The following is a 16,654-nucleotide window of genomic DNA, read 5'->3' as shown; positions in this document are numbered from 1 at the left end:
GGAATATTCAGAGTTTTCCTAGAATGTCTTTATGTATCATTTAGAACTAAGTTTTTCACTGAGTAGCTGATTACCAGGTCTGGTAAAGAAAATGCACAAGATAAGTCTGGGAGCTCCTGACATAGTAGACAGCACGAAAGTTATCAAGGAGACTAGGATCATATCAAAAAGGCTCTGGCCCCATATAACCAAAGAGAAGCAATTTACATTTTAATAAAATCAGACAACAAATAGAAACAAAACAAATATATTTAAGTCTATAAATTCATCATGACATATGGTAAAAAGCTAATTGGTCACTTTCTGAGGATGACAGCAAACCAATTCATTATCTTGACAAGTGGGTAAAGAAAAGGAAAGAAACAAGCAGTTATTTTGCCTTTCCTATATGAACTTTACCACTGGGTAAACGATTAGCAGATGAGGGAAACATGTCTTCATAAAATTATTTCAGAAAATAAATGAAAACAAAATGGCAGAATTAAAGTGATGCAGTTTTACAAATTTCAACAAACTAAAAGACGTCAGTATTCAGCATCAGTGGTTGCTTACATCAAAAAAAGAGTGAAAGAACAATTATGAAAGAACAAAAGAGCTGGTTTTGCCAGAGGTAACCAACTTGAGTCTAAGTCCTAGGACTGCCAATTTGCAGGAAATACAGACAAAGGGCCATATCTAGCTGTGCCTCATGCAGTGACTGGCAAATCCAGACACTGGAATTCCCATTCCTACAGCATTTACAATTAAGCAAAAGGAGCCTGGTCCCAGTCTGTATCTGAAGAGCAGAGGATGCGTGGTCTTTAGGCCAAGAGCTCTTCCTTTGCTCCCCTTACATCACTCCGCGTTGCTGTCTTGTTTTTCTATCTGTGTCCTGTAAGGCCTTCTTTTTGTCCTTCCTGCAGGGATCCCCTGGTTCCACCCAATTAGAACTTTTTCCAAAAGTCATGAAAACCTGAATACGGTTGACTGAGCATTTCAGCATTCTTGATCTGTCACTCAGTGGGACATTTAGATTTCACACAACAAAGATCCTTCTTTAGCCTGACCGATAACTTTACTTCTTTAAAGGTGAGATGGCCCTCAGTATTCTGAAATCTTCACAGAAGGCTGACACATGACCTGGGGATTGGGGAATCTTTATGACCTTATATTTCTCTTACAATAAGAAAAAGAAGGACAATTCTACGTGTGATTATATACAACAACTCCTGGAGATGCAGGTGGTGGTATAGCATACAATGTACCTTCACACAGCCAAAGTTACATCAGGAAGTGCCGTTTTCTCTAAAGGGACTCACCAAATTAATGCATCTACTGATGGGTCTAAGACTACGCAGCCAAAGAGTGAGAAAGTATATTACTTTGGTAAAAAAAAGAAAAATAATAATTACAAAATTAAATGAGGTAGGGATTATCTAACCCAAATTGTAGGAAAAGAGCTATCTTACTAGGATCAGATAACCACCTGTGTGGTGGAGGCAAGCATTTCAGTGAAGGACAAGTGCCCAGAAGCCCAGGGCTAAGCAGATGGAAACAGCGGCTGGCACACGGTTTTCCAGCAGCAGGGTCTCATACATGTTGACTCTCTCAGGGCAAACAATGTGCTAAGTGCTAATTGCATTTAAGAACTAGGAAAGATACATGTCTTTTCTTTTAGCAACAAATGGCCATTATGATAAAAATAACCTCTCAGACTACCTAAATAATTCTGGCACTAAGCGAGACCAACCAAGCAGGAGCAAAACCAGGTCTATCTACTAGGGATTGATGGCCTGTCGTCAGTCTCTGCTCTGAAGCCTTTCCACTGCATAATCTTCTTTCTCCTTCCTTTCAGCTTTTTCAGTCTACTTTTCCTAGTGCTCTAGGCAATTTATTAGTCTCTTGTCACAGAATATTTCTATATAATATCATGCTTTATTGTCATCCTACTTATGATATTTGCTTTCTTAAATTTAAATCTAATTAGACCTCCTATAAAACTCTACATTGGAAATCAGAAATTGAGAGCTGAAACGGGCCTCCAAAGATCAGCTGCTCCAACCTCCCTATCTGTCAGTGAAGGGACCCAAAGAGGCAATGTACTCAGGCAACGGAGTATGTTAAGAAGACGAGAATCCCGATTTCCAGTCTATCTGTGGTTCATACAAATGATTCAGAGAGGGTTGCTTAAAATTTTAAAAGAGGTGGAAGTCAGGAATCAAGACCTAAGGAATGAAGAAAGAATAAGAAAGACTATAAAGGCTGAGGATCATTTTTCTGAATATTTTCAATATTCTATGGATACTGTGTCAAGTTTGCGATCAGTCCCAGGAAAGTAAAATAGCATAACGTCCAAGGATGAAAAAAACTTGATCTACCAAAAGGCAGTTTCAACCTGACAAATATACTGCAAATTGGAAGAATAACAGATACACTTAATCACATCCATTAGCAAGAGTCCAACGGTTGAGTTGAGCTGACAAGGTTTGCGTAAGCATGTGTCTAAAGAAGAGCACCTTCCCCAGTTGGGCTGCCTGCAGGGAGTCACTATGGAGAGTTTTCACTTGGACAGAGCAAATTCTACTGAGCGCTTATTATGGCATCACGCTTCGAGCACTCTGGTTAATGTAGGAAGCACCTCATTTCTTCTTAACAGCAGCAATATAAGATGGGTATGGTTAACACTCTCATTTAGATTTACTATAGGGACAAAACGCTTTTAGCATCAAATGGAAAACAGTTGGCAGGCAAATCACAGAAGTGTGTAAAGATGTTCCCTGAGGAACAAATTACTCCACTCTGGCATTTGAAACCTCGTAATTTTCAATCCGTTTTAAGCTTACTTTACTTCTTATCCCTAATTGTTCTCTTTAAAAAAATAAATCTCATCACCTGGAGCAGGAAGTACGGGCAGAGTTATTCACCTACTGTTTCCTACGGTTATTCCTAAACGTTAAAAAAAATCATTAATCGGTCTCTAACACAGCTCTACAATATGTCAAGTAAATTACGAATTCATTTCATTTAACTGAGATCACCACATAGAAAACAATTTTTAAATATCAGAAATTGTATTCGCTGTAAAAGAAAGGTATGGCGTCGCATTAGAAACCCTGTCTCAACCCCCACACTGTGCAACCCTATCTCAACACCATGAATGAATATGTCAGCTTACAGCAAAAAATACTTTGGTTAAAGGTTTTTAAGCCTGCCCCTACCTAAGGAGTCTGCACCCATTCCAGCCCAATCTAAAAACACTCTTGTCTCCCAGAAGGAAAAAAATAAATAAGAGCAGAATAGTGAAACAGAAAAGAAAGATAAAATAGGGAAGATCAACTAAGACCAAAGCCGGTCCTTTGAAAAAAAATTCAAGGAAATACACAAACCTCTAAAAGTGATCAAGAAAAAAAGATGCAAATAAGCAATATTATGAATGAAAACATTATTCCAGATGGGGATTAAAAAGGAAACAATATATTAACCAAGTGATTAATATTAAGATCCCAAGTGAGAAGTCACGTTGATATCCTTTACTCCTGAAATTCTATGAAGAGAAGGGCACATTACCATGTGGTATTCTTCCCTCAAAATCCATTACCTCAGTCTAATCACGAGAAAACACCAAACTAAAACTAACAGACGTTCTACAAAATGCCTGACCACTACTCTTTAAAAAAAGTGTGAAGGTCATGAAAGACAAGGAAAGACCAAAAATTCTCACAGAGTGAAGGAGACCACAGAGACATGACAGCTAAATGCATTGTGGTGACTTAGACTGGACAGAAAAAACTGGGGAAATGCAAATAAAGTCTGTACCTTAGCTAACAGTATTGTACCAATGTTCATAAATACACCATGGGTTGTAAGATGGTAACATTAGGGAGTAAGGTGAAGGGTGTACAGGAACTCTCTATACTAGCTTTGCAAATCTTCTGTAAATCTAAAATTACTTCAACTCAGAAGTTTTTTTTAAGGAGAATACTGTCAACACCTGCTTTCCAATTCTGAAAAGATAATTCACAACTGATGTAAGAAGAAATACAAGTTTGACTAGTCTTAAGACTACTGAAAAAACTTCAGCAGCGTTAAAAATCTGATTAAAAAAAAATTCTTAAAAATAAACCCTAGACCCAGAACACTTTGCAGGGAGTTTTACTAAATACTCAGAAATTGATCATCCAAATTTTATTCAAACTCTTCTACGAAAAAGAAAAAGAGGGGAAATACCCTAATTCATCCTTAAAGGATGAGCCTGATACCAAACCCAGACAAAGACAACATGAGAAAAAATAATTACAGGCCCATTCCACTCATGGATATAGATGCAAAATTCTAAATAAAATATTAGCAAATCAAATTCAACAAAGTAGAGAAATTATAATAGACAACAACCAACTGGGTTCTATCCCAGTTATGCAAGGGATAGTTTAATATTAGAAAATCCATAAATGTAATTCACCACATAAACAGATTAATTAAAAAACCCCATATGATCACTCAACAGAAATGGAAAAGTCATTTTATAAGATTCAAACGAATTCAACTTAACTTCATCATTCTGATAAAGAATATCTATTAAAAAACTAGAGGAAGCATCATCTTAAATGAGGAAATGTTACACATGTAACCTTTAAAAGCAGGAATGAGACAAGGATGCTCACTATTCATCACTTCTCTTCAACACTGCTTTGGAGGTTCTAGCACACACACAGAAAAGGAGAAAACAAAACTATCATTATTTACAGATTATGACAATTTACACAGAAAACCCAAATATGCACAAATTGTTAGAAATGACAGAATTTAACAAGATGGCTGAATATAAGATCTATATACAAGAGTCAGTTGTATTTCTACAAACTAGCACAAAACAAACAGAACAGGTAATTATATAAAACAAACTTTCTGTAACAGAATCAAAGACTACCAAGTATCTTGAAATAAATCTAACAAGAAGCACGCAGGACCTTTAAAGATAAATTTATAAAAACTTATTAGGAGATATTAAAGAAGACATAAGAAATAGATACATTATGTTTGTGGATAGGAAGATTTAATACAGTGAAGACGTAAATTATCTCCAAACTAATTCATAGATTCAATTCAATTTCAATCCCACAGAATAATGTTTTAAAGGCAACTAGGTGATTATAACACATATATGAAAGTGCACAGGGTCAAACAGCAAGAACACATCTGGCTTATGGAGGGCAAACGTGTCTCACCAGATATCAAGACTTATTAAGCTATAATAATAAACACAGTGAAGTGCTGGCACAAAGAGAGACAAACTGACAAATGGAACAGAGAAGAGCCCTGAAAGGGAACCACACTTATAGGAAACTTTGATATCTGTATGACGTCAGAACAGTGGGGAAAATAGGAAGAGTTAAAAAAAAAATGGAGCTGTGAAGTCACAAATATTTTTTCCATTTGTCACTTAACTTTGCCTTTGTTTACGATGTTCACGTGGAAACAGAAAGAGGATGCTTAAGTCATGACTACCTTGCTGCTGAGTTATAACTTCAGAATGAATAAAAACTTTACCAAGTATTTTTATGTAGAGAGGCTCCACAGTTCCATCATCTTCCCACAGAAACAGAAAGATTCCCCCAAAAAGGATGAAAGCCACTGTATTTAAATAAACAAATATTAAGGTACAACCAAATTATTATCAGTAGTTATTTATGAGGAGAGAAAAGGAAATCTTATGTAAAAGGAAGAAAAGAAAACAAGCATATTCACATTTTACATGCTGTTTAACCTTTTAAAAATATTTTTTAGTTTTGAAATAATTATAGACTCAGAGAAAGCTGCAAAAATAATCTAGAGTAGCTCTCTGTACCCTTCACCTGCTCTTCTCCAATGCAAACATCTTACGTAACCACGGTACAATATTGAAAGCAAGATATCACTCAGATTTCACCAGTTTTTACACACAATCGCTTGTGTATGCTTGTGCGTGTGTGTAGCCCCATGCAATTTTATCACACGTCTAGATTCACGGCACAACCACCACATTCAAGATATAGAACTGTTTTAACACCATAAAGGCATTCCCTCATACTACCATTTTATAGTCTCACACCAACCACTAATCTCTTCTAACTTTTAAGAAAATATTTTTAAGTATTCTGAATACTTATGTAATAAAGAAATCCAGAGGATGAAAGGAGATATGCCAATAATAGCTTTACAGAATAAGTGGAGAGAAAATTATTCAGTGCAGAACAATACTCACAAGTGGTGGTCTGGAGTGGATGCACAAACATCACCTAGGAGCTTTATAAAAACAGAGGTTACTACTCTCCCTAGAATGTAATTCAGCAGCTATAGGTGAACACCCAGATATCTATGCTTTCAAAAAGCTCCCCAAATGTATGTACATACGTATGCGTGCGTGATATTATATATATGTATGTATGCAGATATAAACGTATGTACTTGCACATATATGTGCATACATACAATCTTAAATGCACACAGAATTTCTATTAGAAAATACTTGAAATCCTCAATAGTGCTTTCCTTTAAAATAACAACACTGCAGGTACTGGGGAAAAGTAAAAGGTCTTTTACTTTTTTCTTTTTAACCTTCTGCACATTTTTAATTTTCTACAATCAGCATATATTACTTTTATAATATTTTTGAAGAAAGATAACACTTTTAAACATTCCCCTTATAAGCTTGATTTTCACTGGCAACATCTGAGAAATCACTAGTACAAAGTAATGCTCTTTAGACACTTGTAGAGAATATCTAGAAATCTAGGAATGACTGTAGGGAAAGGGAATTGTGAGTAAGTTTACAGGAACTCAAATTTGTAATACACTTTGCTAGATCCAAGACGACTTTAGTTTGTAAGTCTGGCGGAGCTCTTTCCACAAAGAAGTTGTAGGTATACACAATAAAATATTTCTCTGTTAGCAGCAATGGCAGTGAGATACAACTTGAGCAAATTATTTTTAAGAATACATGATATATAGGTAAGACCATAGATTAAAAGACCAAAATGACCTACGTTCTAATTCTCATCCTGCCATGTACCAGTTAAGTGACATGAGTCATTTCATTACCCTCTCAAGTCTCATTTTCCCCACTTGTAAAATGAGCCTATAATCACATTCGCCATCATACGCTGTTCTAAGGATCAGACCAGATGAGAAGTGGGGAGTGTCTACCACCGTCACTCGTCCACGTAATGGAAGTTACATCTGGCCACAGCAGCCTCAACGGCAACGGGTAAACAGACGTTAAAGCAATGCAGGAGGAAGACCCAAACTGGAAGTTTAAAGGCGTGGAGTCTCCTTCCTTAGCTATATCAAGTTCAAACGTCGTGGCCCCCTCTTGAACTTTAATTTACTTATAAATAAAACTTGCCCTGCCTCCTTAAGATCAAATAAAGAAATAGGGTGAAAACACTAGAATACTCAAAGTATTACAAAACTAAAATGTATTCATCATTAAGCTAAAGTATTGGAGTTAGGAGTGGAAGAAATATTCTGTGGATAAAAAAGATAGGCATAATGGATTGAGAGTTAGAAAAACTCAGATCTGAAGCCCTGGAATTAAGAAGATGGAGCCTGGGAGCCAGCCCTGACGGCACAGTGGTTAAACTTTGGCACACTCTGGTCGGTGTCCAGGTTTGGCCCAGTTGTGGACCACACCACTTGCCTGTCAGTAGCCACGCTGTAGAGGCAACTCACACAGAAGAACTAGAAGGACCAGAATATATAAGTAGGTACTGGGGCTTTGGAGAAGGGAAAAAAAAGAAGAGTGGCAACAGACGTTAGCTCAGGGCGAATCTCTCCCAGCAAAAAGAAAAGGCTTTCAAAAAACAATGATGTAGGCTGGAGTCAAACTAGCCCTGTTAAAGCACCACCATGGAGTGCTTTGTTTGTAAAATGGTAAACGTACGACCCTGCTCAAGTGGGATAACACATGTAAAGCTTTTAGAACACTGTTTGGCACATAGTTTCTATAATTAGTTTGTATCACTATTACTAAGCTTTAGTTTCCTTAGCTGTAAAAATGTGGGATAATATCTGCCTAATGGAACAGACATGAAAAATAAATGAGATATTACTAAAGCATGTAAAAGAACATTTAATAGAAGCTGATTATAACAACACCAAGACGAGTTGGCCTAATATCTCTGACCAGATATCTGTCTCTTCCAGAATTAATATACTATAGCTTTATTATTTTTCTTATACAGTTAGATTTTCTTTAACTTTCGATCAAATTCATTCTTGACAAGCTAAATCACACAACAAAAATATACTAGGTTGGGAGAAAATTATATTAAAAGAGACATTTCATAAAGTATACTTAGAAAATTGTGACAATATTTTCACTTTACTTTTAATGGAAAATAGCTGAATACCAACTCAAGAAAAAATATTTCTTAGCAAATTATATTAGAACCTATAAATTCTGTTGGGAGTGTTCCTTTAGTTAATCACAGTTTAGCAGAGAAGAGAGGAAGGGAAAAAATCATTCCACCCTACTGCCTCACTATTGCCATTTCTCTCAGGGTCTTTGTAAACAATGGAGTCATTAAAAGGGTGAGTGACAGTGATGTCAGCATCACAGCGGAATGACCTTTCCGGGTAATCTCACCCCTCCAACATACAACAAAAAAGACATCCATACTCCAACAGAGGACATCCAGACACAACACAAAAAACGTCAGAGAGACCCATGAAGCCATATGCTAGAGGGCAGAGAGGTTGGAGGCCCCCTCAGAGGAGGTGGAACAGGGTAAGAGAAAAATTTGTTGCCCCCCCAACCCAAAGACTGTGATCAGGGACCCCAGGAGGCCTGCAAGAGGGAATGGGGGAGGGGTCGTTTGTTCACAGGAACATCAAGGATTCCCAGGGTCCTTGCAGCCTTGAGGGAAGCGCTCTATCAGGGCAAAAGCTTTGGAGGGGGTGACTTTATCAAGCCAACACCACAGCAGAGCAGACAGCGAGATCACAGGGAGAAAACCCAGAGAGCATGCAGAAGAAAGTGCCCCTCCACAACACGCCCAGCCCAGCGCCATTGCCTGGGATCTTGGCAGACTGCAGAGGGCTCTTGATCCACACCAAGTGGCGATAGGCAGTAACTGTGACCAAATACCACCAGGATGCAAAAAACAGAGTCACGCCCTCTAGAAATACCAAACATTATATTAAATCTCCAAACCAGAGAGAAAACAAGCACCCAGAACTCAGTCCTGAGGACAGAGACTATCTAATCTAAATGACAAAGAAGTCAAAGTAGCTATCATCAAAAAACTCAACGAGGTAAAAGAGAATGTACAGAAACAACTCAACGAGTTCAGGAGCTACTTCACAAAAGACATTGAAACTATAACGAAGAATCAATCAGAAATATTAGAGATGAAAGACACAATGGAAGAAATAAAACAAAATATGGATTCCCTGAATGCTCAAGCAGACATCATAGAGGAGTGTATCAGCACAATTGAAGACAGACATGTTGAAATGCTCCAGATAGAGGAGGAGAGAAAACTAAGACTAAAAAGAAATGAAGAAACTCTCCGAGAAATATCTGACTCAGTTAGGAAATGCTACATAAGAATTATAGGTATTCAAGAGGGAGAAGAGAAGGAGAATGGAGCAGAAGCTTGTCCAAAGAAATAATAGCAGTACTTCCCAAATCTAGGGAAGGAGATGGAAACCCATGTGGAAGAAGCTACCAGATCTCCTAAATACGCCAATGTAAAAAGACATACTGCAAGGCATATAGTAGCGAAACTGGCAAAAGTGAATAACAAAGAAAGAATTCTAATTGCAGTAAGGCAGAAGAAAATAACCTAGAAAGGAACCCCTATCAGGCTGTCAGCGAATTTCTCTGCAGAAACCTGGCAGGCTAGGAGAGACTGGAAGGACATATTCAAATCTTTGAAGGAAAAACTTTCAGCCAAGAACACTCTTTCCAGGAAAAATATCTTTCAGATATGACGGAGAAATAAAACTTTCCCAGACAAACATAAGCCAAGGGAGTTCGTAGCCACAAGACCCTCTCTACAAAGAATCCTCAAGAAGGCCTCATACCTGAAAGAAAAACAGGGAGAAAGGGGTTACAAAGCATGCAGTAGGAGATAAACAGGCAGAGAGAATCAGAACAGGACAGCAAATACTCAAATATTGCATTAAAGACAAAGGGAAGGAAAACACCAAAAACAAAGATAACCTTGTCATTTTAACCACGAACTCACAACACAAGATGGAATAAGATGTGAGAAACACAACTTAGGAGCAGAAGAGGAAAGGGACTGAATCAGTTTAGTCTAAGGAAATAAGAAGCCATCAGAAAAGGGCCTATCTTTTCCATGAGATTCTGAAGACAAACCTCATGGTAACCACTAAACAAAAAAGCAGAACAGAGACACAAAGAATAAATAAGGAGAAAATAAAGAAACCCAACATAAAATACTATATAACTCAATTGGTAGATGAAAATACACAGGATGAGAAAGAAAGGAAATGCAGCAGAACTGAAAAGCGAGTGATAAAATGGCAGCATAAAGCCCTTAAATATCAATAGACCCTAAACATAAATGGATTGAATTCTCCAATAAAAAGACACAGAGTGGTGAGACGGATTAAAGAAGAAGCCCCAACAATCTGCTGCCTACAGGAAACACATCTCAGCTCCAACGACCAACACAGGCTCAGAGTGAAGGGGTGGAAGACGATACTCCAAGCTAACGGCAAACAAAAGAAAGCAGGTGTGGCAATACTTATATCAGACCAAGTATAATTCAAGATAAGACAGCTAAAGAGAGACAAACAGGGGCAGTATATAATGATCCAAGGGACACTCCACCAAGAAGACATAACACTTATAAATATCTGTGCACCCAACAGAGGAGTATCAAAGTACGTAAAGCAACTATTAACAAACCTAAAAGAAGATATTAACAATAACACAATAACAGTAGGGGACCTCAACACTCCAGTCACATCAATGGATAGATCATCCAGACAGAAAATCAACAAAGAAACAGTGCAATAAAATAAAAAGCTAGACCAGTTGGACTTAATAGACATATATAGAACATAACATCCAAAAACAGCAGAACACACATTATTCTCAAGGGTGCGTGGAACATTCTCAAGGATAGACCAAATGATGGGAAACAAGGCAAGCCTCAATAAATTTAAGAAGACTGAAATAATAACAAGCATCTTCTCTGATCACAATGCTATAAAGATAGAAATTAATAACAAGAAAAAAGCTGAGAAGGGACAAAGACGTGGAAACTAAAGAACATGCTATTGAACAACCAATGGATCACTGAAGAAATTAAAGGAGAAATCAAAAAATATCTGGAGACAAATGAAAATGAAAACATACCATACCAACTCATATAGGATGCAGCAAAAGCTGTATTAAGAGGGAAATTCATCGAAATACAAGCCGAAATTCACCAAAATACAGGCCCACCTTAACAAACAAGAAAAATCCCAAATAAGCAATCTCAAACTACATCTAACTGAATTAGAAAAAGAAGAACAAACAAAGCCCAAAGTTAGCAGAAGGAGAGAAATAATAAAAATCAGAGCAGAAATAAACGCTAAATGAAACAAAAAAGGCAGTAGAAAGGATCAATGAAACAAAGAGCTGGTTCTTTCAGAAGATAAATAAAATGGGCAAACCCCTAGCCAGACTTACAAAGACAAAAAGAGAGAAAGCTCACATAAATAAAATTAGAAATGAAAAAGGAGAAATAACAACAGATAACACAGAAATACAATGGATTATAAGAGAATACTATGAAAAACTACATGCCAACAAAATGGACAGTCTAGAAGAAATGGATAAATTCTTAGACTCTTACAACCTTGCAAAGCTGAATCAAGAAGAAACAGATAATCCGAATAGACAAATCACAAGAGATTTAAACAGTAATCAAAAGCATCTCAAAGAATAAAAGCCCAGGACCAGATGGTTTCCCTGGGGAATTCTACCAAACTTTCAGAGAGGATTTAATATCTATCCTTCTCAAGCTATTCAAAAAAATTAGGAAGGATGGAACACTTCCTAACACATTCTACGAGGCCAATGTCCCTCTGATACCAGAGCCTGACAAGGACAACACAAAAAAAGGAGAACTACAGGCCAATACTGCTGATGAACATAGACGTAAAAATCCTCAATAAAATACTGGCAACTCAAACACAGCAGTACATCAAAAGGATCATACACCATGATCAAATGGGATTCATACTAGGGACACAGGAATGGTTCAACATTCACAAATCAATCAACGTGATACACCACACTAACAAAATGAGGAATAAAATCCACATGACCATCTCAATAGATGCAGAGAAAGCATTTGACAAGATCCAACAGCCATTTATGATAAAAACTCTTAACAAAATGGGGATACAAGGAAACTACCTCAACATAATAAAGGCCATATATGACAAACCCACAGCCAACATCATACTCAATGGGTAAAAACCGAATGCCATCCCCCTGAGAACAGGAATAAGACAAGTATGCCCACTCTCACCACTCTTATTTAATACAGTACTGGAGGTTTTGGTCAGGACAATTAGGCAAGAGAAAGGAATAAAAGGAATCCAAATAGGGAGTGAAGAAGTGAAACTCTCGTTGTTTGCAGAAGACATGTTCTTAAACATAGAAAACCCTAAAGAATCCATGGGAAAACTATCGGAAGTAATTAACATCTACAGTAAAGTTGCAGAGAACAAAATCAACTTACAAAAATCAGTTGCATTTCTGTACTCCAATAACAAACTTACAGAAAGAGAACTCAGGAATACAATTCCATTTACAATCGCAACAAAAAGAATAAAGTACCTAGGAATTTAACTAAGGAGGTGAAGGACTTATACAATGAAAATGATAGGACACTAGTGAAATAAATAGATAGTGACATAAAGACATGCAAAGAGATTCCATGCACATGGATTGGAAGAATTAACATGGTTAAAATGTCCATATTACCCAAAGCAATCTACAGAGTCAATGCAATCCCAATCACATTCTTCATGGAAACAGAACAAAGAATCCTAAAATTCATATGGGGCAACCAAAGACCCTGCACTGCTAAAGCAATTCTGAGAAAAAAGAACAAAGCTGGAGGCATCACAATCCCTGACTTCAAAATGCACTACAAAGCCATAGTGATCAAAACAGCATGGTACCAGTACAAAGATAGACACACACATCAATGGAACAGAACTGAAAGCCCAGAAATAAAACCACACATCTCCGGACAGCTAATCCTCGACAAAGGTGCAAGAACATACAATGGAGAAAAGACAGTCTCTTCAACAAACGGTGTTTGGAAAACTGGACAGCCACTTGCAAAAGAATGAAAGTAGAACATTATCTCACACCATACACAAAAATAAACTGAAAATGGATCAAAGACTTGAAGATATGTCCTGAAACCATAAAACTCCTGGAAGATAATATAGGTAGTATACTCTTTGACATGGAACTTAAAACGATCTTTTCAAATACCATGTCTTCTCAGACAAAGTAAACAAAAGAAAAAATAAACAAGCGGGACTTCATCAGATTAAAGAGCTTCTTCAAGGCAAAAGAAACGAGGATCAAAACAAAAAGACTACCCACCAACAGGGGGAAAATATTTGCAAATCATGTATCCAATAAGGGGTTAATCTCCATAACATATAAGGAGCTCACACAACTGAACAACAAAGAAACAAACAGCCCAATCAAAAAATGGGCAGAGGATATGAACAGACATGTTTCCAAAGAAGATAGACAGATGGCCAATAAACACATGAAATGATGTTCAACATAACTAATCATCAGGGAAATGCAAATCAAAATTACACTAAGATACCACTTACACCTGTCAAATTGGCTACAATCACTAAGACTAAAAATAACAAAGGTTGGAGAGGATGCGGAGAAAAGGGAACCCTCATACACTGCTGGTGGGAATGCAAACTGCTGCAGCCACTATGGAAAATAGTACAGAGATTCCTCAAAAAACTAAGAATAGGAACTACCATATGACCCAGGTATCCTGCTACTGGGTATCTACCCAAACAACTTGAAATCAACAATCCAAAGTAACACACGCACCCCATGTTCATTGCAGCACTGTTTACAATAGCCAAGACATGGAAGCAATCCAACTGCCCATCAACTGAAGATTGGAAAAAGAAGATGTGGTATATGTACACAATGGAATACTACTCAGCCATAAGAAAACAAAAAATCATCCCATTTGCAACAACATGGATTGACCTAGAGGGAATTATGCTGAGCGAAATAAGCCAGAGTGAGAAAGACAAACACCAGATGATTTCACTCATATGTGGAATAGAAACAAACACATGGACAAAGGAAACAGCTCAGTGGTTACCAAGGGAAGGGGAGTCGGGGGTGGGCACAGGGGGTGAAGGAGAGCACTTACGTGGTGACAGACAAGAAATAATGTACAACTGAAATTTCACAATGATGTAAACTACTATGAACTCAAATTAAAAAAAAGGGTGAGTGACCATTTGTTAAAATCAAGTTACTAATTGATACCTTCTACTTTCTATTTGGTATTAACATTAAATTTTAAAAGACTTTCTTATCCTCTTGTGTGGCTCGTCTTTTTTTTTTTAATCCCTCATTTCCTACTAGGAATCCCATAGTAAGAACAATGATTTCCTTTTTATTTTTCCTCACATAAAAAACTCCGTATTTGGGTCTTCTTAAAGAAAGCAGATTCAGATGGAGTGGCCATTATCACACTGCAATTCACTGGTCTAGGTAATTCCTACCAAATCAGTTCTGGCAATCTGAAATTTATTACACACACATCTGTGTGACTGATTCTTAGCACTTTTGATTTCTCAAAGCTTAAGTCTAGTAAGAATCTTTTAGGCTTAAGCTGACTCAAGGATGTTCTATTGTGGATGCCACAGGAAAACTTCCTTTGTCCCAAACTCTGTTTACACAGCTCCTAGGTAAAGAATCAACCACTGTGGGCCATGAGTAGAGTGGGAAACCATTTTCCCATAAATTTATCTCACAATAATAGGCAAGTTATTGCTTTAACACTGGGGCCAACTAACTAGAAGAATCGGTTTCTTGAATAGGTTGTCCTCATCAGGATTGAAACTGAGAGAATGCACTCGAACAACTCAGCAATGCCTGGAAGGTCTAAAAGATTTCAGGACTGAAGAACAAGTCACTTCCATCAGGGACTTATTTATTTACCAAGAATATTTAGGCTGTAAATAAAGACCAAAGACTTGTCAAAAAAAAAAAAAGATTATAAAGCAATTTTGAAATATGGCATTAAGATGGAAAATGAGGCTTGTTACAGGAAGACAAGGCTATGTCCAGTCAATAGACATGCTACTATACACTATTTTAAACCACTGCAAATAGCAAACTAGAACTGACTCCAGAAGACAACGTCAGTACTCACTTTTTAATCTCTCGGAGCAGCATTCTGATAAGGATGGTCTGAAGTGGCTCAACCATCAATTTCCTCCACATATCCAAAGCTAGCTGCCAGGAAAAATAAAAATCATCAAGGCTGAATTACTTAGGATTTGTTTTTAACATTTGTTGAAGACTTTCAAAAAGAAACACCCATCAAAATAAGTGTTTATAACCAATACTTCAAAATTCAAATGAAAACTGAATATACATAAGGAAAGTAAATTTCTAATTAAAAATGACAATGACCATCATATCAGACTTGTACAAAGACCAGAATTAAGGTTTTATCATTAATTAAAAGTCTTACAGAAATAATTATTTCGTAAAATCAATTATAAAATCAATTATAGACACCAAGCTTACAATAGAAACAAAGGAGTTATGTTAAATAAAATAATATGATTTGGCTGTCAGCTGATGTTTTTAAATTATAAAACCTCTCGTACAAACATAAAAGGAGAAGTCAATTTAAAGAATAATAAAATAAAACACCCCTGTATTCACCACCCAGTTTGAGAAATACCTCACCATTACAATTGCCCCAAATGTCCTCCTTCTTTCCCCTCAAAACTTATCTCTATCCTGAATTCTTTTTTTTTAAAGATTTTTACTTTTTCTTCTTCTCCCCAAAGTCCCCCGGTACATAGTTGTGTATTTTTAGTTGTGGGTCCTTCCAGTTGTGGCATGTGGGATGCCGCCTCAGCACGGTTTGATGAGCGGTGCCACGTCCGCATCCGGGATTCAAACCAGTGAAACTCTGGGCCGCTGAAGCAGAGTGCGCAAACTTAACCACTCGGTCATGGGGCCGGACCCCTCTATCCTGAATTTTGTGTTAAATCTTTCCCTTGCTTATAATTCTACCAAACGTGTAAATACTCCCCATATAATATCTTTGAAGTTCCTTGATAACAAAATCACAGTGTATACTCCTCTATGAATGATTTGTAAATTTTCACTTGGTTGTTGAAATCCATCCAAACTGAAAGATACGGCTATAGTTCCATCGCTGACGTTGCTATAGAGAACCCTATTGTATGAATACACTATGATTTATTTTTCCTTTCTAAGGCTGACAACATGTTTGTGACTCCAGTTTTTTGCTGCTGAGATAAATGCTGCTGTTCTTGTATTTATCTTCTGGTGAACATAAGCGAGATTCCCTGATACATACCTATGAGTGGAGACACTGGGCTATAGGGTTAG

General features: G+C 37.2%; 1 protein-coding gene across 6 annotated transcripts in view; it reads right to left on the bottom strand.

The window, feature by feature from the left end:
• CUL2 (cullin 2) overlaps positions 1-16,654 on the bottom strand; it is a 97,353-nt gene that overhangs the window by 31,913 nt on the left and 48,786 nt on the right. For all 6 annotated transcript variants that reach the window (XM_070601635.1, XM_070601638.1, XM_070601634.1 and 3 more), the window contains one exon: positions 15,435-15,517. In XM_070601635.1, coding sequence (XP_070457736.1) covers positions 15,435-15,517 — 83 coding nt within the window. The remainder of the gene's footprint in view (positions 1-15,434; positions 15,518-16,654) is intronic.

The sequence above is a fragment of the Equus przewalskii genome, chromosome 30, assembly GCF_037783145.1.
Source record: "Equus przewalskii isolate Varuska chromosome 30, EquPr2, whole genome shotgun sequence".
Classification (NCBI taxonomy): domain Eukaryota; kingdom Metazoa; phylum Chordata; class Mammalia; order Perissodactyla; family Equidae; genus Equus; species Equus przewalskii.
The sequence above is the reverse complement of the archived record's forward strand: the minus strand, read 5'-3'. Positions and strand labels throughout refer to the sequence as shown.